This window comes from Camelina sativa, chromosome 11, assembly GCF_030686135.1.
Source record: "Camelina sativa cultivar CO46 ecotype springtype chromosome 11, ASM3068613v1".
Lineage (NCBI taxonomy): Eukaryota > Viridiplantae > Streptophyta > Magnoliopsida > Brassicales > Brassicaceae > Camelina > Camelina sativa.
Window position 1 is genome coordinate 6,706,310 of NC_141890.1, and position 25,306 is coordinate 6,731,615.

At 39.5% G+C, this 25,306-nt stretch overlaps 7 protein-coding genes, 1 long non-coding RNA gene and 1 pseudogene across 15 annotated transcripts; 5 read left to right on the plus strand and 4 right to left on the minus strand.

Annotated features, from left to right (window-relative positions):
• Positions 1-4,088: 4,088 nt before the first annotated feature.
• LOC104722168 (PRA1 family protein H) lies at positions 4,089-6,371 on the plus strand. 2 transcript variants are annotated; one of them, XR_757153.3, is made up of 5 exons: positions 4,176-4,736; positions 4,858-4,994; positions 5,289-5,360; positions 5,448-5,565; positions 5,925-6,371. XR_757153.3 is itself a non-coding variant. In XM_010440293.3 (4 exons), exons 1-4 carry the CDS (start codon positions 4,285-4,287, stop codon positions 5,510-5,512), a joined length of 726 nt encoding a protein of 241 aa, XP_010438595.1. In that variant the 5' UTR covers positions 4,089-4,284; the 3' UTR covers positions 5,513-5,726. The 2 variants fall into 2 exon arrangements, 1 of the variants encoding a protein (XP_010438595.1); XM_010440293.3 differs by lacking the exon at positions 5,925-6,371 and having other exon boundaries at positions 4,089-4,736; positions 5,448-5,726.
• On the minus strand, positions 5,785-6,440 carry LOC147933697 (uncharacterized; annotated as a pseudogene). Its single transcript, XR_015571294.1, has 2 exons — positions 6,240-6,440; positions 5,785-6,146 (listed from the first exon to the last, which is right to left on the minus strand). The product of XR_015571294.1 is annotated as an uncharacterized LOC147933697 (transcript).
• A 620-nt stretch (positions 6,441-7,060) lies between these two features.
• Positions 7,061-8,842, plus strand: LOC104722169 (early nodulin-like protein 2). Its single transcript, XM_010440295.2, has 2 exons — positions 7,061-7,663; positions 7,766-8,842. Exons 1-2 carry the CDS (start codon positions 7,477-7,479, stop codon positions 8,668-8,670), a joined length of 1,092 nt encoding a protein of 363 aa, XP_010438597.1. The 5' UTR covers positions 7,061-7,476; the 3' UTR covers positions 8,671-8,842.
• Positions 8,843-10,311: 1,469 nt separating this feature from the next.
• LOC104722171 (uncharacterized) lies at positions 10,312-13,446 on the plus strand. Its single transcript, XM_087472238.1, has 5 exons — positions 10,312-10,757; positions 10,954-11,424; positions 11,543-12,790; positions 12,869-12,939; positions 13,049-13,446. The coding sequence occupies exons 1-3, from the start codon at positions 10,650-10,652 to the stop codon at positions 12,662-12,664; spliced, it is 1,701 nt and encodes a 566-aa protein (XP_087328364.1). The 5' UTR covers positions 10,312-10,649; the 3' UTR covers positions 12,665-12,790; positions 12,869-12,939; positions 13,049-13,446.
• Positions 13,447-13,476: 30 nt separating this feature from the next.
• LOC104722170 (proton pump-interactor 1) lies at positions 13,477-16,811 on the minus strand. Of its 4 annotated transcripts, none has more exons than XM_087472240.1 (7): positions 16,490-16,811; positions 15,692-16,079; positions 15,394-15,585; positions 15,107-15,286; positions 14,828-15,022; positions 14,091-14,730; positions 13,477-13,990 (listed from the first exon to the last, which is right to left on the minus strand). In XM_087472240.1, the coding sequence occupies exons 2-7, from the start codon at positions 16,049-16,051 to the stop codon at positions 13,935-13,937; spliced, it is 1,623 nt and encodes a 540-aa protein (XP_087328366.1). In that variant the 5' UTR covers positions 16,052-16,079; positions 16,490-16,811; the 3' UTR covers positions 13,477-13,934. The 4 variants fall into 4 exon arrangements, with proteins under 4 accessions (XP_087328366.1, XP_087328368.1, XP_087328367.1 ...); XM_087472242.1 differs by having other exon boundaries at positions 13,477-13,992; positions 14,097-14,730; positions 16,490-16,736; XM_087472241.1 differs by having other exon boundaries at positions 16,361-16,707.
• Positions 16,812-18,117: 1,306 nt separating this feature from the next.
• Positions 18,118-20,355, minus strand: LOC104722172 (exosome complex component RRP41-like). Of its 2 annotated transcripts, none has more exons than XM_010440299.3 (8): positions 20,208-20,355; positions 19,943-20,127; positions 19,732-19,810; positions 19,541-19,643; positions 19,336-19,456; positions 19,005-19,093; positions 18,660-18,809; positions 18,118-18,406 (listed from the first exon to the last, which is right to left on the minus strand). In XM_010440299.3, exons 1-8 carry the CDS (start codon positions 20,282-20,284, stop codon positions 18,317-18,319), a joined length of 894 nt encoding a protein of 297 aa, XP_010438601.2. In that variant the 5' UTR covers positions 20,285-20,355; the 3' UTR covers positions 18,118-18,316. The 2 variants fall into 2 exon arrangements, with proteins under 2 accessions (XP_010438601.2, XP_010438602.1); XM_010440300.3 differs by having other exon boundaries at positions 19,943-20,120; positions 20,208-20,297.
• LOC147933698 (uncharacterized) lies at positions 18,389-18,810 on the plus strand. The gene is made up of 2 exons (XR_015571295.1): positions 18,389-18,526; positions 18,623-18,810. It is a non-coding gene; the product is annotated as an uncharacterized LOC147933698 (long non-coding RNA).
• Positions 20,356-21,017: 662 nt separating the features above from the next.
• LOC104722174 (beta-glucuronosyltransferase GlcAT14A) lies at positions 21,018-23,502 on the plus strand. Of its 2 annotated transcripts, XM_010440304.3 has the most exons (6): positions 21,018-21,201; positions 21,333-21,401; positions 21,755-22,469; positions 22,552-22,627; positions 22,707-22,822; positions 22,886-23,502. In XM_010440304.3, exons 3-6 carry the CDS (start codon positions 21,893-21,895, stop codon positions 23,383-23,385), a joined length of 1,269 nt encoding a protein of 422 aa, XP_010438606.1. In that variant the 5' UTR covers positions 21,018-21,201; positions 21,333-21,401; positions 21,755-21,892; the 3' UTR covers positions 23,386-23,502. The 2 variants fall into 2 exon arrangements, with proteins under 2 accessions (XP_010438606.1, XP_087328369.1); XM_087472243.1 differs by lacking the exon at positions 21,018-21,201 and having other exon boundaries at positions 21,234-21,401.
• A 117-nt stretch (positions 23,503-23,619) lies between these two features.
• LOC104722173 (E3 ubiquitin-protein ligase RMA3) lies at positions 23,620-25,258 on the minus strand. Its single transcript, XM_010440302.3, has 2 exons — positions 25,119-25,258; positions 23,620-24,589 (listed from the first exon to the last, which is right to left on the minus strand). The coding sequence occupies exon 2, from the start codon at positions 24,569-24,571 to the stop codon at positions 23,843-23,845; it is 729 nt and encodes a 242-aa protein (XP_010438604.1). The 5' UTR covers positions 24,572-24,589; positions 25,119-25,258; the 3' UTR covers positions 23,620-23,842.
• Positions 25,259-25,306: the final 48 nt, after the last annotated feature.

A 25,306-nucleotide genomic window follows, 5' to 3' on the forward strand; every position in this document is an offset into this window, starting at 1 on the left:
TTCTTTGCCACCCAAAGATAATGTCTTCTCATACCATCCACTGAGTCTCAATTTTAGGCTATCACTGATGAACTACAATAGATCTCTTTTCGAACCACTGAAACACTCTGGTAATCCCAAGTATTTCCCTATTCCACCTTCTTGCTCAATACTAGTAAACATAAGAAGAAAATGACGCATATAAGGATCCAACCTCTTACCAAAGGTGATTGCAGACTTCTGGAAATTTATTTCTTGTCCTGATGCATCACCATATAGTTTAAGACACTTTAAGAACTCTGAGCACTCTCGAAAGTTAGCTTGACATAAGAACAAGCTATCATCAGCAAAGAGAAGATGTTGGATCGAAGGACAGGAAGAGGAAAGTTTCATTCCTGTAACACGACCCTCCAGCTCAGCTATGTTCATTATATGCACCAAAGCCTCTGAACAAAGGATGAAGAAGAATGGTGAAAGTGGGTCCCCTGCCTAATCCCTTGCTCTGATTTAATGTAACCATAAGAAGCACCATTTAATAAAACCGAATATGTGACCGAGGTGACATAACTCATTATCCACTGCACCCATCTAATGTGAAACCCCAAACGAATCAACAACTCTTCAAGAAACCTCCATTCCACACGATCATAGGCTTTAGACATATCAGTCTTGATCGCCATGAAATCTTCATCACATTGAGGGTTGGTTCTAAGAGCATGAATCATCTCATGGGCAATAAGGATATTGTCTGAGATCAGGCGACCCGAGACAAAGGCACCTCGTGTATCACATACGATAGTGGGGAGAAAACGCTTTAGTCGATTACATAAAACTTTGGAGACAATCTTGTGGAGCACCGAACATAAGCTGATTGGCCGCAAATCAGTCATTTTCAAAGGATTAGGCTTTTTAGGGATCAGACAAATCTGTGTATAGTTCCATTCAGATGGAAGAGAACCAGATTCGAAAAATTGTTGCACCTTCTCTACCACTTGAGCGCCAACAATGTCTCAATACTCCTGAAAAAAAGTGACCTATCATCCCATCAGCACCTGGTGTTTTATCTCCTATGATGCTAAAGATTGCATTCTTGATCTCTGCACTAGAAGGCATATTAGATAGTTCATCATTCATTTGAGGTGTAACACGAGGATTCATTCCATCAAGAGCTTCCGCAATAGCTTCAGGGTTAGAAGTAGTAAACATTTTCCGAAAATAGCCCACCGCTACCTCTCCCTTAGAACCCTCTCTGAATTGTTCAACGCCATTCTGATCTAGTAACGATAGGATCCTGTTTTGCACACGTCTTCGTTGAACACTCCCATGAAAAAAACGAGTATTACGATTGCCCTCCTGCATCCACTTCTCTCGACTTTGTTGCTTCCAGAACAACTCCTCTGCTCTGTAATCTCTGCTAGTTCCCACCGTAGATTTTTCAGTAAATGAAGATCCGGTTGTAACTTAGCACTCTCATTATCCAGCTGAAGTCGAAATAAGTCAATATTCTTCTTAGAATTTTGTTGAGTAGAGTTTTTCCAGCTTGAGATGGCCTTCCTGTAGTCAGCAATTCGACTTAGGACTGTTTGTGAACTCCTCGCATCACCTTTAGTCCAGCCATCTTTCACTATCTGAGCAATCTCCGGTTTAGATGTCCACCGTTTCTGAAACATAAAGCGTCCTCTATGTGAATCTTCTTCACTAACAAATCGCAGAAACACTGGTCTATGATCAGAACCAATTCGCTCCATAAATTCTGCCTAGACTCGCGGGAAGAGGTGAAACCATGCTGCATTGCCCAAGGCTCTATCCAAGCAGCACTGGATCCACATCTTGTTACGCTCCCTAGCCCATGAATACTTGTTACCAATACTCGGAACCTCCCGTAGTCGACAGTCAGAAATCATATTCCTGAAAGGATAGAATGACAACTCTGACCGTGTTGGTCCCCCTAGCTTCTCACTGTTATCCACCATTTCATCAAGATCACCCAAGACCAACCAGGGATCATCTCTTGTTGCACCAATTGAGATGAGATGATCCCATACTACTTGCCTCTGTTGATAAACCGGATCCCCATACACACAAGAGGCATATAAGCTAGCTGATCCAAATGTAATCTTCACATCAATGATTCTTGTATCTGAAATAAGGACTTGAACTGTATACGCTGACTTCCAAAAAAGAGCCAGTCCACCACTTAAACCCACTGGATCGACTATGTGGGCATTCTCATAACCTAAAGACTTTTGTAAGTTCACAACATACTGACTGGAGTTTTATGTCTCCAGGAGGAACAAAAAATCCGGGAAATGTGTACGCCGCATCTCCCGTAAGGTGGGAATTGTCAAGGTGCCCCCAATCCTTGACAATTCCAGCTCATAAAACTTATAGCTGCATCGGTGGTTCCTCTCGCGGAACCACCGTTTCAACACCTCGCTTGGCAAGCTTAGATGATATCAAAGCCTCATCCGCAGCTTTCCGTTTTGAAGATATCCCTTCATAAGAATCTAAAAAGGACACATGTCTATTCTGAATTGCTTGGGCCTTACGCTTCCACTGACTGGGTCGTCGTCTCTTCTTCACTTGTTTAGGTGTAGATCCGGTAGCACCAGCAGAGAAATTATCTCTTACTTTCGTAGATTTTAACCCGAACAATGGTGTTGTGGCACACGACGCAGACGAAGAATGAGTTGGACGTGCCAGGCGATCCAAAACACGTTCTGACCTCAACCCTGGATCAGAGTGAGCTTCTCCATAATCAACAGCAGACACACCTTCGAAATCAAAAATCAACCCCTTCCCTTTATCCACATTTGTAATAAGTTGTGGTGGTGCCTCAAGGCGCAGGAATCTTTGTTGGCCATCAATATCATCAGCCAGATTCCAAACAGATTGTCTTACTCTTTCTATGTGGATTTTCTTTAACTGCAGATCAGTCACCGAAAGATACTGGCGCATCTCATCTAACACAGGTTTAGCTATCTTTGGTTTACCTGAGATTGGATCAATACCAACATCCGCATCTGTCAACACACCAAACAAGGGATCATCCTTGCTAATCTTTGGGACTAGCCGACTCAGAACCAGAGAAGCACCTTGAAGTCCTCCCGTAACAAGTACTTTCCGGTTCACAGGATTAAAAGGACACCTCTCTTTATCATGTGTAAGCCTCTGACACTGGTAACATCTACGTCGAATCCTTTCATACTCAATTCCAACAGCAACATTTTCTCCTGATGGTAGCTGCAGTTCCCTGGAGTTCTTCAAAGGCCTACTTACATCAAATAAAACTCTAACCCTGACGTAACCCTTGCTCAAAGGCTTTAACGGATCAAATGCCACATGTATAACTCGACCAATACGCCCCGCAATTTCCTTGATCGTATTTGCTGTGTTATAGTTCACCGGGATGTTTCGTAACCGGATCCATATCGGCAAAACCTTCAAATAGTCTTTTGGTGGCTTCTCCACCCATCTTTCAAGAGTGACACTCCAATCATTAAAAGTCCATGCGCCCGTGTCCAGAACCGTGGATAGATCTGTTTCAAAATCAAATATGAATTGAAACCTATCATTAGGTAAAGCAATGTCCCGCGTACGGTTTTAGACACGCCACATTCTTGGCATCTCATGATCATGCTTGACATCTTCTGATTTTCTGGACACAGCAACTTCCCTATAATACTTCGTTCATTCCTAACACAAGAACTAAATTGAGGTAGGTCTTGTATCACGATCGGCTGATCATCATCAGAGTGACATCTCTTATAAGGCTCTGTCCAAAACATACTCCATTCCGTACAAATCGTCTCCACTAGTAGGCAATGAAAGATGTCGAATGGACTTTTAAATTTACCTTTTAAATTACAGGATTTAATAAATAATTTTCTGTTATTTAGATTCCAATAAATCTCATAAACTAATATTTTTGTTTTATTTGTTTACAGGAGTACTTAAAAATTAGTCTTTGCCCCATACCTATTTAAATTACACATGTGATAAGCAGAGTTGAATTTGCAGTTATACAACTAACAAATATTAACACAAACCATCATACTATATACCATTATAGTTTTTTTTTTTTAACATCTATCATTATTAAGTTGGAAAGAGTATTACAAGTATATTCACTTAACCAAAATGTTAAATTAGGAGGAATTTATTTTTAGTGTACAAATTTAGCAATTATGAAGATGTTTTGGATTACTAGTTGCAATTTTGTAACAATTGGTTTTTTTTGGGAAGACCGAGGAGAAGAGACTACGGTGGGGATAATCTAAGCGACGACAACAACAAGGAAGGATAATGGCTTTCTCTCCTAACCCTCTTTCTCTAAGCGTACCCGATCCTGCTTTCGAATCTTGGCTCCGAGACTCCGGTTATCTCGAGCTCCTCGATCACCGCACATCCGCTGCAGCCGCCGCCGCTTCCTCCTCTGCACCCGTATCAACCTCGGCTGCCGCAACTTCCTCTGCCTCCGACGATGTCGTTTCCTCCATTACCGGTGGTTTCTTCGCTTCTCTCTTGTCTCGGCTCGTCACTGTTTCTTCTCTTCTGACTATCAACCCTTTCTCCAAGCTCTCCGCCGATGACTTTTCCGGAGATACGCCACCGTGGACCACCGGTTTCTTTGGCAATTGCGACTCTTATTCGTTCCCGTCGTCTTCTCAGCAAGCGAGGATGAGAGTTCATGAGAATATCAAACGATTCGCTAGGAATTACGCTACCCTCTTCATCGTCTTCTTCGCTTGTGCACTGTATGGTTCTATTTACTCTTTTAATTGGATAAAGGCTAAACCTTTAGATTTTTAGAGGTTAAAGTATGAATCTTGAAATTGGGTTTGGAATTAAAGTGTTGATTTTTTTTGGTGCTTGTAGGTATCAGATGCCACTTGCATTGGTGGGATTGTTAGCAAGCTTAGCACTTTGGGAGCTTTTCAAATACTGCAGTGATAGATGGAAGTTTGATCGTCACCCTTCCATGAGGAAGTTCTCAATCGGTATTGGTCAGTGTGGTGAGTCTTTCGATTGATTTCGTTCCTGGTTTTTGCTAATTGAAGATAGGAACCATGGTGGCAGCATTTGTGGTTCTGCAACTTGTCTACAGTCACAGAATGCTGAAAACGTTTAGATATGAATTTGTTTGTTTTGTTTAATCACTTGAGCTGATATTACTCTGATAAGTTTATGCTGCTCACTGTAGTAGTCTAGAGAAACTATCTAGAATGTTTTGAACTGAAACTGTAAACGGTGATTGATTATATTGTAGAATGAACCTTGACTCGTTTCTTTGCTTCTCCTACTTGCAGGGACTGCAGTTCTTCTCACGTTTTTGAATGTCCAAATGGCTCTTTTCTCTGCTCTTGCCGTCAGTTATTCAGGTAACTTAACTAAGCAATGGTCAAGTGTGATTTAGCTTTGTATGGCTGGCGATGACCTTTGATGCTTTCTCTTGTGTCTCGTTGTAGTTATGATATTGCATGCTGGGTTCAGGAAGCTCACGCCATCCAAGAAACCATCTCGAGGAAGATAAACCGTATCCACGAGAGCTTTGAATTTTGTTTATGCGATTCATCTACAGTTTTGGTAATCATGAGATGTAGTGTCTGGTGACTTTGAAACTCAGACAGAGGCAGACAACAATAGTAGCTAGATGGTAGATTAAGAAAGTGTGAATGTTAAAAATCATCTAAAAGCAAAACAAAGATTACAAACTGTAAGAAAGAAATAAAGGGAAAGTTTATGAATGATGAGTACTTAAATTTTTATATAGGTAACTGATAAATTGTTATTGGCAAATGATAATAAAGATAACATATGGTTTTATACAAAAATAAACACATATCATACGGTTTAGACCAAAATCCCATTACATTAGGAATTGATAATCTTATAACAAAGTTTATTACATTGTCATCCTGATGACTGATTTTGGCCTTTGACAGTTCCATTTCACCCACAGCTACACTCTGCTGATCATCATCTCCTCCTTTATTCTCTACACTCTTTGGCTTGCCTGCATCTCCACTCTTCTTGATGGCTGCATCTGTGGCTCGTTTCAATCCATCTTTGGCTGTATCCGTGGCATGACTCAACGTCACATTCGGCGCCTTACCATCTGTAGTTGTCCCCATCGCCTCTTCATTCGGATTCTCTCTGTTGTTCCCCTGCAAAAAGTTTTCGAAGAATCAAGTGATATAATAATACCTCAACGATCTTTGTATGCATCAATCTATCTTCAACGAGTTCAAAGAACGTACTTGGGATACGAAGTAACGAGAGTTAGTAATAATGGTAATGACTTTATCAGCTACTGATCAAGAACTGTTGCTGTAATCCTTGTGTAACGAAGAAGCTCTATATATGTTTATGGCTCCTCTCTTTGCTAAAAACATCGCTGCCATTTTTTACTCTCTCGTATCAACAAGACAACAACATATGGAGCCTCTCGCTCTAATGTATATAGGACACACCGAGTAAAGTACTTTGAAGATCGAGTTAGTGTCGGAAGAATAATACGTGGCTTGTAATTTTGCTTCTCACGTGTCCCCAACCCAAAGCGACAGGAGCAAAGGCTGATTCTTGTACTAAATTGTGATTAATGCTAAGTATGCAAAGAAGAGAAAATAAAAATAAAAATAAAATAAGACTGTAGTCTTCTAATCACTAACTCCAAGAAAGGAAATACAGGGCCCAAACCTAAGCCCAGTCCATAAATTCAAAATGTAGCAAGTGTCGTATTTTTGGGGTTTGTATGATTGGATCTACTAGACATTCAGAGTTCGCAAGTTTCTTACGTGGAAAAATACGTAGGAGACAAATATGTACTAATGTAGATGTGATTAAAACAGGAAAGATGAATGAATGATACATGGATTTATAGTATCCATACAAAACAATGAAATATTTTTAAAGATCGCACACGTTTACATGAACTTTTGCCCAAACTTAACATACATGATCAAAACCTTACATGGAGTTTGGAGTGTATACGGTTTCATTTCTTTAAAACAGGGAAAAGAGAAAAATAATCAAGTGAATTTGTAATGAAAAACCAGATGCAAATGTAAAACTTTTTGGTATTCTCTCATGATATAATGGAAAATGGCATATGATTCGTTGAATCCGATTCTTACCACACAAATCAATAGCTCTTTAACGCGTTTTATCCGGGGACAAAAACTTCACATAACTTCAAATCCCAAAAAGAATACATTAAACACGTCGGCAGATACGAAGAAGCGATCTCTTCTTTTCATGAGGGAAACGAGTAGAGATACAAGATTCAATTTCTAACACGTATTAAACCCCATAAAAACTGACCTCTCTCTATCATAAAGACTAGAAAAGCTTCACTTCCCCTTTAACCTCTCTCTTCTCATTTGATCTCCACCATTCAAAACCCCTTCATCTCTATATAATGCATACACACAAACTCATTTGTCTCTTATCTTCTTAGAAGAAAAATAACTCTCTCGTAGCTTCTTGAAACCCATCATGACCTTTCTAAAAATGAAAAGCCTTTCTTTCTTCTTCACCATCCTCCTCTCTCTCTCTGCCTTCTTTACAATCTCCGACGCTCGGAAGTTTAGTGTTGGAGGCAGCGGCGCGTGGGTTACAAACCCACCTGAAAACTACGAATCTTGGTCTGGCAAAAACCGTTTCCTTATTCACGACACTCTCTGTATATATCTCTCTCTCTCTTTCTCTCATTCTCTTACACGTTTGTGTCATTTCATTATAACTTGAGTGTACTTTTGTCTGAAACTCGTTCTGTTTCTTGCAGATTTTAGCTACGCTAAGGGAGCTGACTCGGTGCTAGAGGTGAACAAGGCTGATTACGACGGATGTAATACAAAGAACCCGATCAAGAGAGTAGACGATGGAGACTCTGAGATCTCGCTTGATCGTTATGGTCCCTTTTACTTCATCAGTGGCAATGAAGACAACTGTAAGAAGGGACAAAAGCTTTCTGTCGTTGTCATATCTCCCAGGACTCCATCTACGGCTCAGCCTCCTCACGCTGCCGCACCGGGAAGTTCTCCTCCGGGATCTACTACTCCCCCTGGAGGAGCCCACTCGCCTAAATCTTCCTCCCCTGTTTCCCCGACGACTTCTCCTCCTGGATCAATGGCACCTAAATCAGGTTCCCCTGTTTCTCCGACGACTTCTCCGCCGGCACCACCTAAATCCTCTTCCCCTGTTTCCCCATCCTCTGCTCCGATGACTTCACCACCGGCACCAATGGCACCTAAATCTTCTTCCACTGTTCCCCCATCTTCTGCCCCAATGACTTCACCACCGGCACCAATGGCTCCAAAATCTTCTTCCACTGTTCCCCCGTCTTCTGCTCCGATGACTTCACCACCAGGACCAATGGCACCAGAATCTTCATCCCCTGTTTCAAACTCACCTGCCGTTTCTCCATCTTTGGCTCCGGGAGACTCTACTTCTCTTCCGCCGTCCGATTCCCCTTCAGCAAACTCGCCGTCAGGTTCGGCGATGGGTCCGTCGGGAGATGGTTCGGCGATGGGTCCCTCGGGAGATGGTCCGTCGGCTTCCGGTGATATCAGTACACCGGCGGGAGCTCCAGGGCAGAAAAAATCGTCGGCGAATGGTATGACCGTTATGTCGATTACTACTACTATAGTATTTAGTTTGGTTTTAACCATCTTTATCATGTCAGCTTAAGAACACAGTTGGAGACTTGTTTCATGTCGGATTCGATTATTTGTTCTTGTGTCATTTTAGTTTCTACTTTGTTTTTTTTTTTGGTTACCTGTGTAATTCCGTATTATTGAGTATAGTTGATACTTGGATTGTTGTTTAGTTTATTAATAATAATAGACACTGCGTTCTAAAACATGATAGCTCTAATTAGAAGTTATATCTATTATGTGATACATATATTAATTGCATTTACTTGTGAGTGTAGAAGATTAGACTTGAAACTCAAATCTTACGTTTCTGTTTAATTTCTAGAACTGTTTATTTCCAAAAGTAAACATAAAAATCTCAAAGATTATTAAAATCTCTAAGTAAAAAGCTAGTGGGTCTAACGAAATAGTAAAGTTTAATGTGGTTTAAGTTCGTCTAAAAATTTAGAGTTGCATAGATGGATATCTGCGTATATAGTTCAATGCGTTTACTATTCAGAGGCTAATGCAAGAAAGTTCTTTTTGATCATTTAATTCATTTACCTACCAAAGCTCCACGTAAGGGAAAGACATATGGTGGTGTTTCTCTTTTTTTATTTGTGATGCTTTTCTTTATGTCAATATCACCCATGCAAGAAAGTTCTTTATTTTCGACTTTATGACCTTGACGATATCTTTACAAGTCTTGCTGTGTATTTTCACTTTTCACTTCTTTTACCAATTGAATGTTTTGCTCATTTTCTTCCCTGTCGGTAGTAGAAAACTATATATGGACCTACACTAGTTTTTTTTTTTTATTGACCTACACTAGTTTTGCATTCATTGTATCTACAAACCGAAGCGATTCAGAGCGTTCTGTACGTTTTTAAAAGCATTGACTATACTTTTCAATCAATTTATCACTCTAAACAAAACAAAAAATTGCATTCGTCTATGTGGCGATTCTCCCATTTTGAACGTTACAAACTTGCAATACTTTGGTTCTGTTCTTGGAACAAAAAAAAAAAAGAGACGTGAAATTAGATATATTTCATGAGTCATTGACACGAAAAGAAGACAAAGCGAGGAACAGGAACCAAAGTGTTGTTATTGTGAGTGAGACCAAAGATATTAAAGGCGATAGCTAAGTTGCAAGGCTACTAGAGGGTACACGTGACTACTAGCCATTGTATCATCGTGACTATAGGCCCCACACAGACGGAGACACGTGGAGTATGCTACGAATCGTCCAAGTGTTTACAATTGGGCACAGTGACAATTGATGCACAATGTCCTCTCTCAGACCCACCAAGCACCAATTCCTGTCAAACATGTTCAACTGTGTGTGAAAATAACAAAAAACAAATATCATGGAGCAAAAGTCATATTACTTTTTTGTCCAGATTCTCTGCCTAGGAGAACAAAACTATAAAACTAGCCCAAAGGATAAATATGGATCTGCTTACAAGACTCGCAACCTAATGAAATTCTTGATCAATGTGCTATTCTATCTATGGTCTATGGAGGATGGTAATTGGTAAGGATTCACAAATCTAGGACAAAAGTGTTAAAAATTGATGAAATGCAAGGAAACCAGAACTTCTATTGTCTTAAAAAGAGCTTTTTGACAGGTCTGATCTAACCAAAAAAAAAGTGATAATTCCATTCAACATTCTGTGTCATGTTCTCTCCTTCTAATACCAATGTAGCCATGGATATAACAAAACTTAAAAAGACTGTTCACAAACAAAAGCAATAACCAAGCAAGTCAAATCCATAAAACTTGCAGGGTAGTGAGATAAAAAGTTCATAACGCTAAGTCAGTGTTGCCCATTAGTCAGTCTTTCTGTTAACCAAAACAAACATATCCCCCCTCTCTCTCTCTTTTTTTTTCTAAATAAACTGCGTGTCGTTTCGATCGCACAAAAACGACGCGTGCTTTGTAGTTTCCCGCCATACATACAACAAAGTCCCTGAAATCGAGAAACTCGCAGTTTCTACTTTTCTAGCAGCCTCTTCTCTTCTCTTCCGGCGATGACGGCCAAGCGGAACCGTAAGAATAAGAATACCCAAGCTCCGAATTTACCCGAGGAGCCCGTCAACTTATTCCGACACATTGCTTCAGCAATTACGTCCTCTCAGGTACGATGTTTCTGCAATTTTTGCCCAATTTCGAATACAATCGAATTAACCAGTCTCGGATTTTACTGGGCAATGCATATTTCTGAGTATTTCACTAAAAATTTGTCGAGAAATAGTTTCGTTCTCAAAAGTAATGATTTTTATAACGGCGTGAATCAATTTAGGGTTTCTGTGGTTTTCCTATTTTGGTCTCCAGGTTTCTCATAAGCCAATTTTGGAACATCTATTGTACCTTCTGGGTCATTCCTCGTTAACCCAACCAACGAATTCGGAGAATTGTGACATCGCCTCACATTGTTGGAATATCAAGCTCAGTGGTGAGCAAGTGGAAAGGATCAGTTTCGAGGATGTTTGTTACCTCTCAGATGTTTTGTTCAGGGAACTTGACAGGAATTTTGAAATCCTGTTCTCCACTTTATTCAAACGAAAGGCTGAGACTTGTTGTCCCACTGAAGAAAGTATTCGGTTAGCTACTCTCTTCTTAAGATGTTGTATGAAGATCATGGCTTTGCTTATGTCCAAACCAGAGCTGGTTCTTGAGAAAGCCAAAACAGTTCACTTAATTCTCAGTGGATTGGTTCGTGCAAGTAATGAGGATTGTTCTTTTGTATTCACCCATGACGGATTGTTAGATCCCCGCCATACACTTCTTTGTACATGGATTGAGGTAAGTCTTGAAACTTTTTTTTGGATCACTTTACCTTTTTTACCAAGAAATTTCTAAGTTGAAGTAAAAATCCTTAAGATAATGTTATGTTTTCATTGGCTTTATATGTTCTGAATAGGTTTTTATGGATGAGATTTTGGTGAATAAGTCAATCAATGATCTGCTGTTCCTCGTCGATTCTGCGTCCTCGTCCTCCTCATGTAGACTGTTCCCTAAGCATCATAGGGCCAGTGTGGTGGAAATGGAAATGGTTGCTGCTCATTTTATCATCTCAACATCTGATGCAAAATTGAATGAAATGTGTGTTGAGAGATTATACTGGAAACAACTCAATGCAGTTAGAGCTTCTCAGTTAAGCTTGAGTGCTGCTGCGTCCTTGCTACTAAACCTGTTTATGTTTTCTGCACCAAGTTTCATCCATGCCCATGTTGTTTTACTAGTTTCTGGCGCCATCGGTATTTGTGTTGAGGGATTAGACCTTCACCGTATTAATCTCTATATTGATGCATTTGAAAAGTCTGTGGGTTTGTATACAAGCATCATGTGTAAGAGTGAGGATGCCTCACCCGGGAAGTTTGGTGTTCCGATGAATAAATCTCCAGTGGCTTTTGAACATCATCTTTTGCCCTCAACACTGGAGAAAGTAAACGATGTTACACTGAAACTAACTGATTCATTGGGTGCATATCAAATTAGTAATGCCAAGAGAGAAAGCAATGAGCTGGTCGCGTGTTCTGTTGCATACGCAAAGGAAAGCTTATGCATATTTGATAGCTCCTGCTCAGAAAAGATGTTGTCTCAGACCTTATCAATTATTGGTTGTGTGATACTTAGAGCTAGTTCTGATGATGTCATGGACTCTGCGTTGCAAAAATACTACGCATCTAGTATGGAAAATTTATGTCTGCTTGCATCCATACTAAAGTTGATGAGTTGTTCGATGTTGCAAGCGATTCGAGTTCTCAGGAATTGGAACTTGCATCGACCTGAAGCCGTAGGTAATGTTCAAGCTTGCAAGAAATACAAGGCCCTGATGGATATTGTTCAACGTTTTGAACAGTTCAAGGTTCAATTGCCCGGTCAAAGTTTCCTACGCGATAGAATGGAATCTCTTCCTCACAGTCATGTGAAATCTAAGTGGATGCTTACGCATTTTTCAGGCTTACTGTCTGTAAGCTTGTCCCTCAAGCTTGACTTTCTAGTGAAGGATTCCGTTTTTGGAATGGTGATATCTATGTAATTATTTATCCTAGAAGGGGGTGACTTGGAAGCACTTGGGAATTCAGTTTGTCACTCAGAAAATCCATCATGTTCGATGCCATCCAGTGGTTTTGAAAACTTGACAGCTTCTGGTAAAGCTGAGGAGGTAACAACAACTGATAACTCTTTGCACATATTCTAAATTCTGCGCTTTTCTAAATGGATCAATGATTATATGGTACAGACTTCGGTAGGTAGGAAACAAAGCGGGGCTGTTGCTTTGAAGTTTCACAAAATCCGAACTTTGTACTTGGGGTATGTATAAACCAGCAAATTCCTATTGAGTTTCTCTTTCATAGTGGATGATATATCCGTTCATGAGATCTCTAACCGAACTACTACATGTAACTCCATGGTTGTGCAGGAAGATGTCTGAAGCTAAAGATCCAGAGAGTGGTCCAGATTCAGGAGTTAGTGTTGAAGAGGAAAGCTGCAATGGGGAGAGCTTTTTGTGGTGTATGGCCGGAAAAGATAAGCTGAAAAAATCCGATGTAGAGGAGTTGGCAGATTTCATAGTATGTGAGCCCGGTAAGGAGTACTCCGACTGGCTAAAAGGGAGAGAACGATTTCGGAAGCAACGGTGGAACAAGATTGTTCCCCAAAGGTGGAACAAGAAGCAAAAAGCTTGGAGAGAGAACAAACGAAAAGTGTATAACCAGAAACTAAATCTTCTGTACTAAAAGAACAACCACAGATTTAATCGTGGGAATTCTATCAGTAACGCCCTTGCAAAGAGTAAAGAGAGAAAAAGAAATATCAAAACTAGAGCATAACATAATGACAACTATAAAATGTAACAAAAACTGTCTTCTTCCTTCAAAGTTAAAGCCTCAACAACAGAAGAGAAAACGACAATGTAGAAGTACTAAAAAGAGTCTCTACTCGTATGTAAATGAGATGCATAGTCTTATGAGTTTTTAAAGAGTCAAGAAGGCAAAATCCCAGTTTTTAAGTATTCCAAACTACAACAACGCAGCCTCGCTTAACCACACCATTCCATCTAGAGAACGTAGTAGTAACCCAAGACGAGAAGCATCAGTACCGCAAGAGCAGCTGGAGCAGCATAAACCCAGTAGTTAGTCGACTTCTTACGCTTAAGGATCGCTCTCGGGAGTGTTTCTGGTCCTCCTCTACTGCGGATCCTGTTCCTTATCGGTTTCTCTTTTAAGACTTTTTCCTTCTGCGGTTTCTCCTCCTGCACCAGAGCTTCAGATTCTTCCTTCTCTGCCTCAGAAGCTTCGGGAACTTCCTCAGCCTCGGTTTCTGTGTTGCCTCCGGTCTTCTTCTTGGCTTTCTTCTCTTGCTCCTGCAACACACAAAAAAAGATGGAGATAACTATTAGAACGGGAGAGAGAGAAGAATGCAAAGAGTCTTGAGGTACAACAACGAGAAAAAAGAAAAGGTACTTTCCTTTTTTTCTTTCTTCTCAGCTTCCTTTTGAGCTCTTATAGCAGCTTTAGCAGCAGCTTTCTCCGCCAGCTTCTTCTTCCTTTCCATGGCTTGCTTGGCTTTAGCAATCTCCTCTTGCTTTCTCATTTCCTTCGCCGTAGCTGCATCAACCGCTTTTTCTTCCTTCTGCGGCTTTCCAAGACCATATACTTCTTCTTCATCATCATCATTCACAACGTTCTTTACTTTGACTACATCTTTAGCTTTCTCAGGCTTCTCAGCTATACTAGCATCTGGTTTAGGTGCAGAGACTGGTTTAGGTGCAGAGACTGGTTCCTCCTTTTGCTGCGGCTTTGCCTTAGCTTTAGGGACAACCTCAGCCTCAGAAGGCGGTGCCTTTGATGGTGGTACCTCTGGAGCAATCAGAGGCTTCTCTTCCGGATTCCTCATCCGTCCATCTCTGCTCAGCTGCCTATAATCAAGTGATGCCAAGCTTCTCTTCTCATAATCTTCTCTGAAATTCTTCTTACTGCACCAAAGGGAAATAAATTTCTCAACCTCGGCATTGGAGAGCGCCTCAAGCTCGCTTATGTTCTTTTGTGCAGCCAAGTCTCTAGCTTTATTCAACACAGTACGGTTTTGGTATAAGCCAGAGTTCTGTATGAGAGAAAAGAATACAAAATTGTAAGATTATTAAATCTCACAAATCATTCGTCATCACAAGAAAGTGCCCAAAAGTATGTATGCTTTGTACCGTCTCATCGCGTTGTTTCCAGAGCTCATGAATGTTTGAATAAGCTTTATCTCTCTTCTCGCTCACATTCTTCAGCTCATTCTCCAACACCTGAATCTCATCTTTTGTTGCTTTCAACTTCTCACTCAGCTCATTAATCCTTGCTGAAATTGCTTGCCTCTCCTTTTTCACTCCGTCCAAACCAGCACCCATTAACTACAAAAAAAGCATCACAAAAGCACATATGAAACCAATACTATAACTGCATGAATCCAGAGAACACGACCACAACTCTCTTACCTTAACTTGACCTTGGATATCATCCTTCTGACCCATAGATTCTTTGATTTTGGCTCTCATAGCCGCATTAGCAATGACCTTATCTCTTGTCCCTTCAAGCAGCCTGATCTCTTTAAGAAGCTGCTTCTCCTCGGTTAAAGGAATGCTTTCATGTTGAATCCGATACTGGTAGCTGTAAATCTTCATTTTTTCCACAAAGCCAAGCAAAATAAGAATCAACCAAAGGCCAATTTAAAGCTATCTAAAAAGGTCTCAAGAGTATCTAGTGAACAAAAGTAGATTATTACCATATTATTCAGCTCTTCCTCGGACGAACAGATAGCGGGACCACGAGCACTCCCACCATCATTGTTCCTTAGCTTTCCCAGAGCTTGCTGCAAAGGTTCCATTTCCTTTCTTTTCTCATCAAACATCGTGTTGAATCCCTTACGCTCTGACTTCAACGGGTCTAGCAGATCAAATAACTTTGATCTCTCGGTCTACGCATAACCCAAAATCACATTATTAGCACTCACAAAATAAATAAAACAAAAGAGAGATGATATTCCTATTATTAACCAACCAGACACAAAAAAAAACACTTACCCTCTTAGCTCTTAAGTCGTTCAAAACTGCACCTCGAGCTTCGTTCAATTTCTTAAGCTCTTTCTCAGCAGCATCAAGCTTAGCTTTCATTTTGGGGTCCTCGAAAGGACGGTATTTGATAAAGTAGAAAGAGTGGATCTGCCTGGCCACAGGCCACTCTTCAGCTGCATCTTTAGGTACATCAGCATTCAACACTTTGTTATTAGTCTCTTCGGCTTTCTTAGGTGGCTCACCGTGTGAACCAAACTTGATGGAGACTTTATCTCCTTTGACTTGGTCAGGCTTCCCGTTCTTGTCGGGCTTCCCTTCGAAAGGAGCAGGAGCAACCTCAAATCCACCATTAACAACCTCAACGCCCATTGTATCAAACACAAAAAAACAGAGGATCCTAATGCCCAAAAATGAAAACATGAGTTTAAAACATGTAACGACGGATCGGAAAAAAAAAACAAATAAAGGATTCAACTTTGAAAGGATCTATTGAAGCAAAGATCTACAAATGATAAAGTATTCAATTATCCAATATTAAAACAGATCATCATTTTCTAGCCATCAAAATGCATATCCAGACAAGAACAAAGATCAAGATCGATCCCACGAAAACAGAACAAGCAGATTCACAATCAATATCAGATAATAATTAATAATAAAACATGCGAAAGATCAAACCTTTATAAACGTCAAGAGTCAAATCGAATCAAATTACTTGAAAGTCAAGAGAGATGTGAAATGATTCAGACGAAGCAAATCAAAAAAAGTCAATAAGAGCCAAGGGAGGGAGGGAAGAGAGAAGGATACCGTGACAAAGAGATCTGAGGAAGAAGAAGATAACCAAACGAAGAAGAAGAAGACCCTTGAAAGAGAGAAAAGGGTCGCTCGCTAAATTAGTGTTTAGGAAAGAAATTGAGGTCAGATCTCAATCTAAATATATCACTTCCATTTCTTGGAATTTGCTTCTCTCTCTCTTCTCTCTTTCTCTCTCTTGTATTAAAATCAGATGTATAATAGTTGTTGTTGTTGTGTTTTTTTTTTTTACTAAACCGGTAAGATTATTTACTCGATCGTATCCTACTGAATAACACCCGATTGGGCCATTCCTACATTTGCTACCCACTTGTTTGTTCATTTTTGTCTAATTTTTTAATTAATGGGGATTATTCGTAATCTGATTTTTTTATTGTCAACTTTGGAAAAACTTTTATGATGAGATTTTATTTCTTTTAGGTTCCTAAATGTTTTTTTTTTTCCTTTTCTATTTGAGTAACGCATGTAGCTTTTGACTAATATTTAGACAATTCAGTTATATTATATTTATAACTAAAGAACAACACCAAAGAAAAAAACATTTAATGTTAGTAGAACTGTAATTGAATGAGTGAATGAAGACATACGATTTTACATGAGACAGTGGCGGATTTAGAGAAACAGTATTGTTATTGATTGATGATGGTACAAAGTCAATTATGTAAAATGTGTATGAGCGAGCCACCTGCCCACTTTTAGACTAAAGTAGGTCTGTCCTCATGGAGAGAGTGGTCACGGATTGGAAAGTTGAATAAAAACTTGTGTGTTCAATGGAATTGTTATATAGACTAATTAAAGCGGATAATGTTAGATAGAAATTTAACCAGGCGAATAATTCTTAGCTAAAATGTTAGATAGAAGCATTTACGACATTAAAAGTTACTTAAACATTGTATAGTTCGTAAGAAGAAAAATTAAAAGTTATTACTATTCGTGGTGAAAAATGTTAATCAGTTAGAGAGTTTTATGTATAATGAATCTAAACAAAGAAGTTTTTTAAAAAAGACAAAAGACAAAAAAAAAAAAAAAAAAAAAAATGGGAAGAGGTGGGAGAGAAGAAAGAAGAAAGTAACAAACAGTTGTTAGGTTGTGTTGAAAACGTGGGAAGTCTTCTTTGGCGTTAGATGGCTCTCTTTAGGGTACCAACTGTCCACTTTGCAGCGACAGCACGTCTTCTCTCTGCCCTTGGATTGATCACACAACATGTCATGCGGATTAGATTCTTCTTTTCATCTTACCGTACATCAGTTCTAGTTCGACGTAAGCTGAATTGACCTGAATACCCTCCTCTCTTCATCACCGCCCCCAAAACTTTTTTCGAAAAAGATGCAAATTTCAGTTACGCTCTTCTTATCTTCAGTTTATTTTTCTTTTTCTGTATACTGACTAATAGAATTGCATTTTCGTATAAAGTAGAATTAGTTCAGTCAGTGATGTATTATAACATTGGAAGGAATGTTTTGCAGTTTTAGGTCTAAAGAGAGACTAAAATTTTCCGCAACTTTTGAGAATTTAACGAAGTGATTTGTTCAAGTTCTTGAAATTTTGTTAAACGTCGATGGAATGATGTATTCCATGCCCCAAAAAAGTAAGTCTTCGATACTTGCTACTAGCAAACGGGATACAAAATTGGATTCATTTCATAACTAAAAATATCTAGTTGCATCGAATCTCATGTGAAAAGATACACCCGGTTTTTAAAACTACACACCAGACTAGTTTATACTAGAATCAACTTTTACCTATAATAGCGAAACCGGTTTCATACCATGGCTGAGCTACAACATCCAAAATCATAGTAGTTTCTTTCTTGATTTATGTTCATTCATCGGAAGCTGAGGCAGCCTGTTTCAAACAATCCCGCATGATCTCTCCAAGTTTTGAACAAGCATCCAAGCAAAGCTGCATTGCCTGCAATATTTTGAAACATGTTTAGCAACATATGGCTCCTGTGACCAACTAGTTCAGAATTAAGTGCTAATTTATTAAGCACACTGACCCACCCCTTTGTCCGATTTGCAGATTACAAAGGTATGAACACGCTATATTTTAGTGCGTGCTTAGAAAAACGATTTATGAAGAACTGTCTAACTAACCAATATGTCTTTTGTCTACAACCGTGTGCAGAAGTTAAAGGACAAAAGACATTAATCAAAAGGCATACCTCGTTGATATTAGGCGTTGTCCATTCACCCGTGACGGTTAGCTGAGTGACTTCATAACGAGATGGCATGCACGTCATCATAAAGCTTCCATCTTCACATCCTTCCTCTTCAGTAACCGGGTCAATCATCAGGTTTTTCCCTATGCAAGACTTTGAATATAGCAGGAATCATTTATCAGTCAGTGTTTCAAAATATAGAATTAAGAGACATCTATTGGTTCACATGTCTCAAACTATGATGCTCTTGTTTCTTTCAAAGTATATGTTACATTATGCACCTAATGCTAATAAACTTAAAGAGACAACGCAGAGGAATTCGTGTAATTGTTGTTAACATAGACATACCACTGAAACAGCTGTGATAAGGTCATACATCATAATCCCGGCATCAGCTAGAGCAAGACTAGCACATGATATCACAACAGAGAGGTCACCTGCAATATAATACCATTAAAGAAAAATCAGAAAACGTCAAACAACAATCCTATCCTATGATAACAATATAGTAACAGGTTGCTTCCATAATCAACTCCAAGAGCACCAATGTCTAGAGAATCAGTAAGCAATCACCTATGCTCCCACAAGGTTATCCTGATTCTAGTATTAAGGATTCCGATAGTTGTTGAGCAATGAGCATTGTGAAAACTATAAGATTGTAGTGAGTCATGAAACTTACTGCCTCCGGATTCAAGAACCAATGCAAAAACATCAACAGTAGTCTTTGGAAAAGTCTCCATCATTATTACGCCTTCCAACGCTTTGTGAAGCATTGATGAGAACTCTTTATGATCAGTTCCCTAAAACACCACAACATATAACTAATCTGACGAAACAAAAACAAACGCCAAACATCCAAATTTAGGATTAGAATAACGCGGTACCTGGCCAAGAGTCGGGGAAGCAAAAGTAGTATAGCTAACATTGCAATTCAATCTACCAACATCACTATAAGTCATTGCTTTCTTACTCTCCCTTGGCCCAAATCTAACTCACGGAAACAAAAATTAGCTGACAGCAAAGTTGATGCAAGATAGACACTGAAGGATAAGTGTTATCTAATAGTAACACTCACACTGAAACAATGACTTTTGTGTTCCCAAACTCAGCATAAGCAGAACCAGAAGCAGAGCTCACAGCACCAGTTTGAAGCACTTTTTTTTTTTGTTTTTCCACAAAAGACACAAAATTTTAAGTTTAGTTAGTCTCACAAAGACTCGAATCGTATCTTTCACAATGAAGAACCCTAACGATTAAGAAGAGAAAGGGGAAAAGGGGGGTTTTACAGGCAGGTCGGCATTGAGGGAAGCCACGGCCATCAGGACGGGACCAATCGAGGTCGGAGTCTTTGAAAATAGGAAGTCGAGATCTTCCCACAACTTTAGGTGAATACGTTGGCGTTGCGGCTCCAGGTTTTGCTGACATTTTGTTCTGTGCGCTGAGAGACTTTATAAAAATCAGAATCTGAGTCCTGACAAAGAAGGGAGAAGTCAATGAGTGAATACCCAGTTTCAAAGAAGCGATTGGGTTCTACTAAGAAGAATCGTTTACCTGAGAGGGTTTGAGAGACGAAAAAACAAAAGAAGTCGCGGCGGAGAACGTGGAAGGAGGAACTCGCCGTTAAACATTTTTAGGGTTTAACAAAAACAAAGAATAATTAAAAAAAAAATTAGGGGCAATTGTAGTAAATAACTGAAAGTTTGAGGTATCTAATTAAAGAAACCAAATTTCAAAGGGGGAAATAGTAAAATTTAGGTTTTGTTTAATTATTGTCTTGGGTTTCATTTTTGAGTCAATTTTTTTTTTCTTTTTTTTTTTTTTGTTGTTGCTAATGCTAATTAATGGATAGCTTAGGTTGTAATCATTTTAAATATTGGGTTTACATTTTCTTAACATTAAAAGGTGTAGAAATTAATTAAAAATAGAATAAAAAGGAAACAAAAATGGAATTTAGGTGAATGGGATAGATATATATCCATTAGTTCCTTTACATATTTCTCAATAACAACAAAATTAATAATAAATATGGTACCATTACAAACATACATACATTAACTTTGTTAGAAACTGATACCATTTAAATGAGGACGTATAGTCAACTTAGCCAAATCATCCATCATAACGCCACCTTCTTAAAAACTGGGGTTTTTATTTTCCAAATAATGCATCGGATGTGATAGCTGTATATATATTTGGTAGCTAGTCATCAGCTTAATCATACTATTGGATAAGATTGCACGTTTGACATTTCGCATTACTTGGCCACTTCCCCTCATTTCCATCTCACTCGAAACGTAATCATCATACATACGTCGTCGGTCGTCCATCATGTTTTGTCCACCGGAAGCTAATATATAACATGCTCCCATTTTTTTACTTTTGATAATTACTACATGTGTATGTTTTATGTCGTAAATCAAAGTATTAAATGCTATTTATTAAGCATGCACTTAACAAATCAAAATTCAAAGACTTAAACGATAAAAAAAGTCAAAGGAGAACGCACCGTTTCTGGGAAGTGAGTTAAAACGAAAACTTCTCTGTGGTAAACCGAAGTCTATTGTACCCATAACTCTCAGATTTCTTTCTTTTATCTCTTTTTCCTTTTTTTTTCTTCTAGACAAAATGGAAAGAGTTATTATTTATCCTCTTAATTAATAAAAATCTTCGTTTCAGACAAAGACAACCTCGTCTTTAGTGTTGAGAACTGCACGGAGCTTTAAACATTCTCGCGTCAAAGTTCAGGTACTTTTGTTTTTCCTCTTGTTTTTACGTTTTTGATTCAGACCAATGTAAGAATGTAGTTTTGATTATCCTCAGACAGCTCAGATTTGTCTTTTCAGAGCGATCTATTTTAATATTTATATGATCGGGTCATATACTTGCGTTCACGTCGTTACGATTCATCAATCCCTCTGTTTCTTCTTCTTTAATAATTTTGGAAGACATTAGTTGTATCAATTTTTGTTTTATTTTTATATGATCAGAATTCCACGATCAAATTTAGGTTGGCTAATTTTTCAGGAACGTGAATCCCTATAGATAAATCGAATTTGACCTAAAAATTTGTGTTTGCATGTGTATCAACTCTGGCGTAGGTTAGGGGCAATCTCGATTTGTGAAGATGATTACTTATCTCATGTGCCTATAACTATAAGATCAAAGTGTTGGCTTCTTTCGCTGGCATAACCATTAGTTCTTTGGTTTTGAGATCGATCCTATGAGAAGGCTCTTCAATGGCGTCCTTAAACTCAGAGAAGAGATGGATTTTTCCTCTAGCAATGGCTTCTCTCATGTTCATATTCCTTGTAGCTGCATCCTTCAACATGGGTCTCCTCTCTTCCGTGCGTTCCATTAACTCACTCATCTTCTCCTCCAGTCTCTCGACTACTAACGAGACAAGAGCCGAATTCGTAGAGTCTAAAGTCAATAATAACTCCTCTCATCCCCCTCCAGTACAGCCTAGTCCTCCTCGTTTTGGTTATCTAGTTTCAGGTTCAAGAGGTGACTTAGAGAGTCTATGGAGAGTGTTAAGAGCATTGTACCATCCGAGGAATCAATACGTTGTTCATCTCGATCTTGAGTCTCCTGCTGAAGAGAGGCTTGAGCTGGCTAAACGAGTGAGCGAGGATCCTGTTTTTAGTGACGTTGGGAATGTTCACATGATCACAAAGGCTAACCTCGTTACATATCGAGGACCCACAATGGTGGCCAATACGCTCCACGCTTGCGCCATTCTCTTGAAGCAGAGTAAAGATTGGGATTGGTTCATCAATCTCAGCGCCTCGGACTATCCTCTAGTCACTCAAGATGGTATGTATACTTATATGTCTAGTCTCTCTTTTGTTTCAAATAATCTCTCCCTGGATCATCCATCAATGCCCGTTGCTTGCAGATCTTATTGATACATTCTCAGGGTTGGACCGGAACCTCAACTTTATCGACCATAGTAGCAAACTAGGCTGGAAAGAGTAATGATCATTTCTCTTTATAGAGTACATTAGAGATGAGTTTATTCCTGTTTTAATCCAAATGTCGGTTTCTCCGCAGAGAGAAACGAGCAAAGCCTCTGATCATAGACCCGGGGCTTTACTCCACAAAAAAGTCAGATGTCTTCTGGGTTACACCTCGCAGAACCATGCCAACTGCATTCAAACTATTTACTGGTAATTCAGTAATTCAGTAAGTAATGATTATGAAAAAATAGTGACTAATCTGTGAAACTGCAGGTTCCGCTTGGATGCTCTTATCTCGGTCGTTCGTAGAATATTGCATTTGGGGATGGGACAATCTTCCACGGACTCTTCTAATGTATTACACCAACTTCCTCTCTACACCGGAAGGATATTTCCACACTGTCATTTGCAACGCGCCAGAGTACTCTGCCACGGTGGTGAACCACGACATGCATTTCATCTCCTGGGACCGCCCTCCCAAACAGCATCCTCGGACGCTCAACATTAATGATACAGAGAGGATGATTGGAAGCGGAACAGCGTTTGCCCGCAAGTTCAGACACAATGATCCTGTCCTGGATAAGATCGATAAAGAGCTGCTCGGTAGAGGTAACGGGAACTTTACGCCTGGTGGTTGGTGTGCAGGGGAACCAAAATGCTCGAGGGTTGGTGATCCGTCAATGATTAAGCCCGGTCCTGGAGCTAACCGGCTTCGTGTGCTTATTAACGGACTTGTTTTGGCATCTAAACTGACTCAAAGGCAATGTAGATAGGCTTCATATGTTTCATGTGGAATTAGTCCCTATAATTCTTTCTGCAAACTGACACAACATTGTGAAGATTGTCACTATTTTCTAAGCCAAAATAAGAACCCAGTTCACTTCTTCTCATTACATTGAAGCCCTACTCTCCCTCTGATTGCTTCTTTCCCTCTTGTCAGAAGGACTAAGGGAAACAATTTTATATGATATAAGAATGGCATCTCAGCAACAGGTAGAAAAAATAGATGATGAACTGTTAAGATTCTTCTTTAACATAGAAATGGTTCATGAATATTAGATACATCATACAAGCACATATATCTATATCTGTGCAATACACAACAAGAAATTGGCCTGCAAATTGAGACCTAACTCGGAAGAATAGCGTCTGCAGTAGTTGTTATACCACAGGCTTCGAGTTTTACAGCCTATTTACGACACAAACTATACAAAAGACAGAGAGAGAGAGCTAGAAGAGTAGGAGGCAAAGGACGATGCAACAAAGGAAAAATATTGATACCCGATTAAGAGACTTCTCACGCTGCATCATCCTCTGGCTTTGGTAAGGCTGAGCTATTGTGTTTGTGAAAGTCCCAAATATCCTGGTGTAGACCATGTCCCCAAACATTCCAATCACCGGGTAGAGAAAACTCATCATTACTACATTGGCAAGGTCAGTTGATTCGGTTGTGGTGTAGCCACGAGGGGAATACTGGTGGTTATGGAATGTTGGAGACAGAGTTTGATGTTGCAAGCTTGGGCTCAGAGATGATCCTGAAGAGATTGGGTTGTATAAGGTTGATGGAGCAGGTCTGCGGGGTATCTCTGTGGATTCTGCATCCTGTTTCTTAGAGCCAACCGTGGAAGAAGACGAAGACATGCCTCTTCCATAGAGAGGAACCAGTGAGGTGATGGTAATGTTGGATTTACAGACAGGGCAATTGTTGTGGTGCTGATCAATGGAGACAGATGATAACTGAACATGTAACCACCTGTAAATGCAAGGCCAGCAGAAAAGGTGTCCGCAGAGAGTGACGACAGGATCATGAGCCGAGTCTAGACAGATGTTGCAATCAAAACAGCCACTTTCATTAGCTTGACCTCCCTTTGAACCCGTGATGAGATCAGATTTTTGTTTGACTATGAAGCCATCATCATGGGTTCGTTGAGCATCAGACATAATGAAGTTCCCTTCCATGGGAGGTAAGATTCTGATCTGTCAAGGACAACATAGTATTGTCAGCTACGCGTATAATAATAACAAATGTTATTATCTACAGAGTCATATAAAACTGTTTTCAGACTTAGGTTTCATGATACTAAATAGATTAAAAAAAAATGGGTTTATCCTCTAACCAATAAAGGGAGACTCTTTTCAAGATCTTTCTACCCTGAAAGCCCCCTTGAGAGCAATTCTGATCTGACTTTGTGCCTCTAAAGGTCAAATCCTAAGCAATTCTCATAAGCAAAACCAGAATCCCATCCAGCTATAAGAAACCAATCTAGATCAGAACAATCAAAGCCTAGTATCATCTCAAACTAGGATTGAGATTTAAAAACCCCTCCCCAAAAATTGCCCCTTTTTTACCAAAACCTAGAACCAATACAAAAAAAAATCGAAAATTTGGGCGAACCCTAAATCATCTATTTGTACAAATGCAAGCCAGGAAGAATCAATGAAACCACAGAATCGAATCCAAGAAAGATGAAGAAGAAGAAGAAGAAGAAGAAGAAGAAGAACATACCGAGAGTCGTCGGGGAGGATAAAGGAGGAAGAAAAAAAAAACGCGATGTAAACGATGATGAAGCTCCGAGAAAATGCGAAAAAGGAGAAGGCTTTTCAGAGATTGGAAGATGGATATTTAAAGTCGACGTGTTTTCAACGAACGATGATGTGATAAAGACAACAACGACGGTGGTGATGGTTGCTTCG

Excerpts from the sequence above, each read along its gene's own strand:
- LOC104722168 (XM_010440293.3), top strand. The coding sequence starts at position 4,285 with ATGGCTTTCTCTCCTAACCCTCTTTCTCTAAGCGTACCCGATCCTGCT. Across the intron at positions 4,995-5,288 it reads AATCGGTATTGGTCAGTGTG|GGACTGCAGTTCTTCTCACG; the intron begins GTGAGTCTTTCG and ends TCCTACTTGCAG. Across the intron at positions 5,361-5,447 it reads TCTTGCCGTCAGTTATTCAG|TTATGATATTGCATGCTGGG; the intron begins GTAACTTAACTA and ends GTCTCGTTGTAG.
- LOC104722169 (XM_010440295.2), top strand. The coding sequence starts at position 7,477 with ATGACCTTTCTAAAAATGAAAAGCCTTTCTTTCTTCTTCACCATCCTC. Across the intron at positions 7,664-7,765 it reads CCTTATTCACGACACTCTCT|ATTTTAGCTACGCTAAGGGA; the intron begins GTATATATCTCT and ends TGTTTCTTGCAG.
- LOC104722171 (XM_087472238.1), top strand. The coding sequence starts at position 10,650 with ATGACGGCCAAGCGGAACCGTAAGAATAAGAATACCCAAGCTCCGAAT. Across the intron at positions 10,758-10,953 it reads CAGCAATTACGTCCTCTCAG|GTTTCTCATAAGCCAATTTT; the intron begins GTACGATGTTTC and ends TTTGGTCTCCAG. Across the intron at positions 11,425-11,542 it reads TTCTTTGTACATGGATTGAG|GTTTTTATGGATGAGATTTT; the intron begins GTAAGTCTTGAA and ends TGTTCTGAATAG.
- LOC104722170 (XM_087472242.1), bottom strand. The coding sequence starts at position 16,051 with ATGGGCGTTGAGGTTGTTAATGGTGGATTTGAGGTTGCTCCTGCTCCT. Across the intron at positions 15,586-15,691 it reads ACGACTTAAGAGCTAAGAGG|ACCGAGAGATCAAAGTTATT; the intron begins GTAAGTGTTTTT and ends GGTTATGCGTAG. Across the intron at positions 13,993-14,096 it reads AGCTGAGAAGAAAGAAAAAA|AGGAGCAAGAGAAGAAAGCC; the intron begins AGGAAAGTACCT and ends TTTGTGTGTTGC.
- LOC104722172 (XM_010440299.3), bottom strand. The coding sequence starts at position 20,284 with ATGTTTAACGGCGAGTTCCTCCTTCCACGTTCTCCGCCGCGACTTCTT. Across the intron at positions 20,128-20,207 it reads CGTCTCTCAAACCCTCTCAG|GACTCAGATTCTGATTTTTA; the intron begins GTAAACGATTCT and ends CTTCTTTGTCAG. Across the intron at positions 18,810-19,004 it reads TTATCACAGCTGTTTCAGTG|TCTTGCATAGGGAAAAACCT; the intron begins GTATGTCTATGT and ends CTATATTCAAAG.
- LOC104722174 (XM_010440304.3), top strand. The coding sequence starts at position 21,893 with ATGGCGTCCTTAAACTCAGAGAAGAGATGGATTTTTCCTCTAGCAATG. Across the intron at positions 22,470-22,551 it reads TCCTCTAGTCACTCAAGATG|ATCTTATTGATACATTCTCA; the intron begins GTATGTATACTT and ends CGTTGCTTGCAG. Across the intron at positions 22,823-22,885 it reads TGCATTCAAACTATTTACTG|GTTCCGCTTGGATGCTCTTA; the intron begins GTAATTCAGTAA and ends GTGAAACTGCAG.
- LOC104722173 (XM_010440302.3), bottom strand. The coding sequence starts at position 24,571 with ATGGAAGGGAACTTCATTATGTCTGATGCTCAACGAACCCATGATGAT.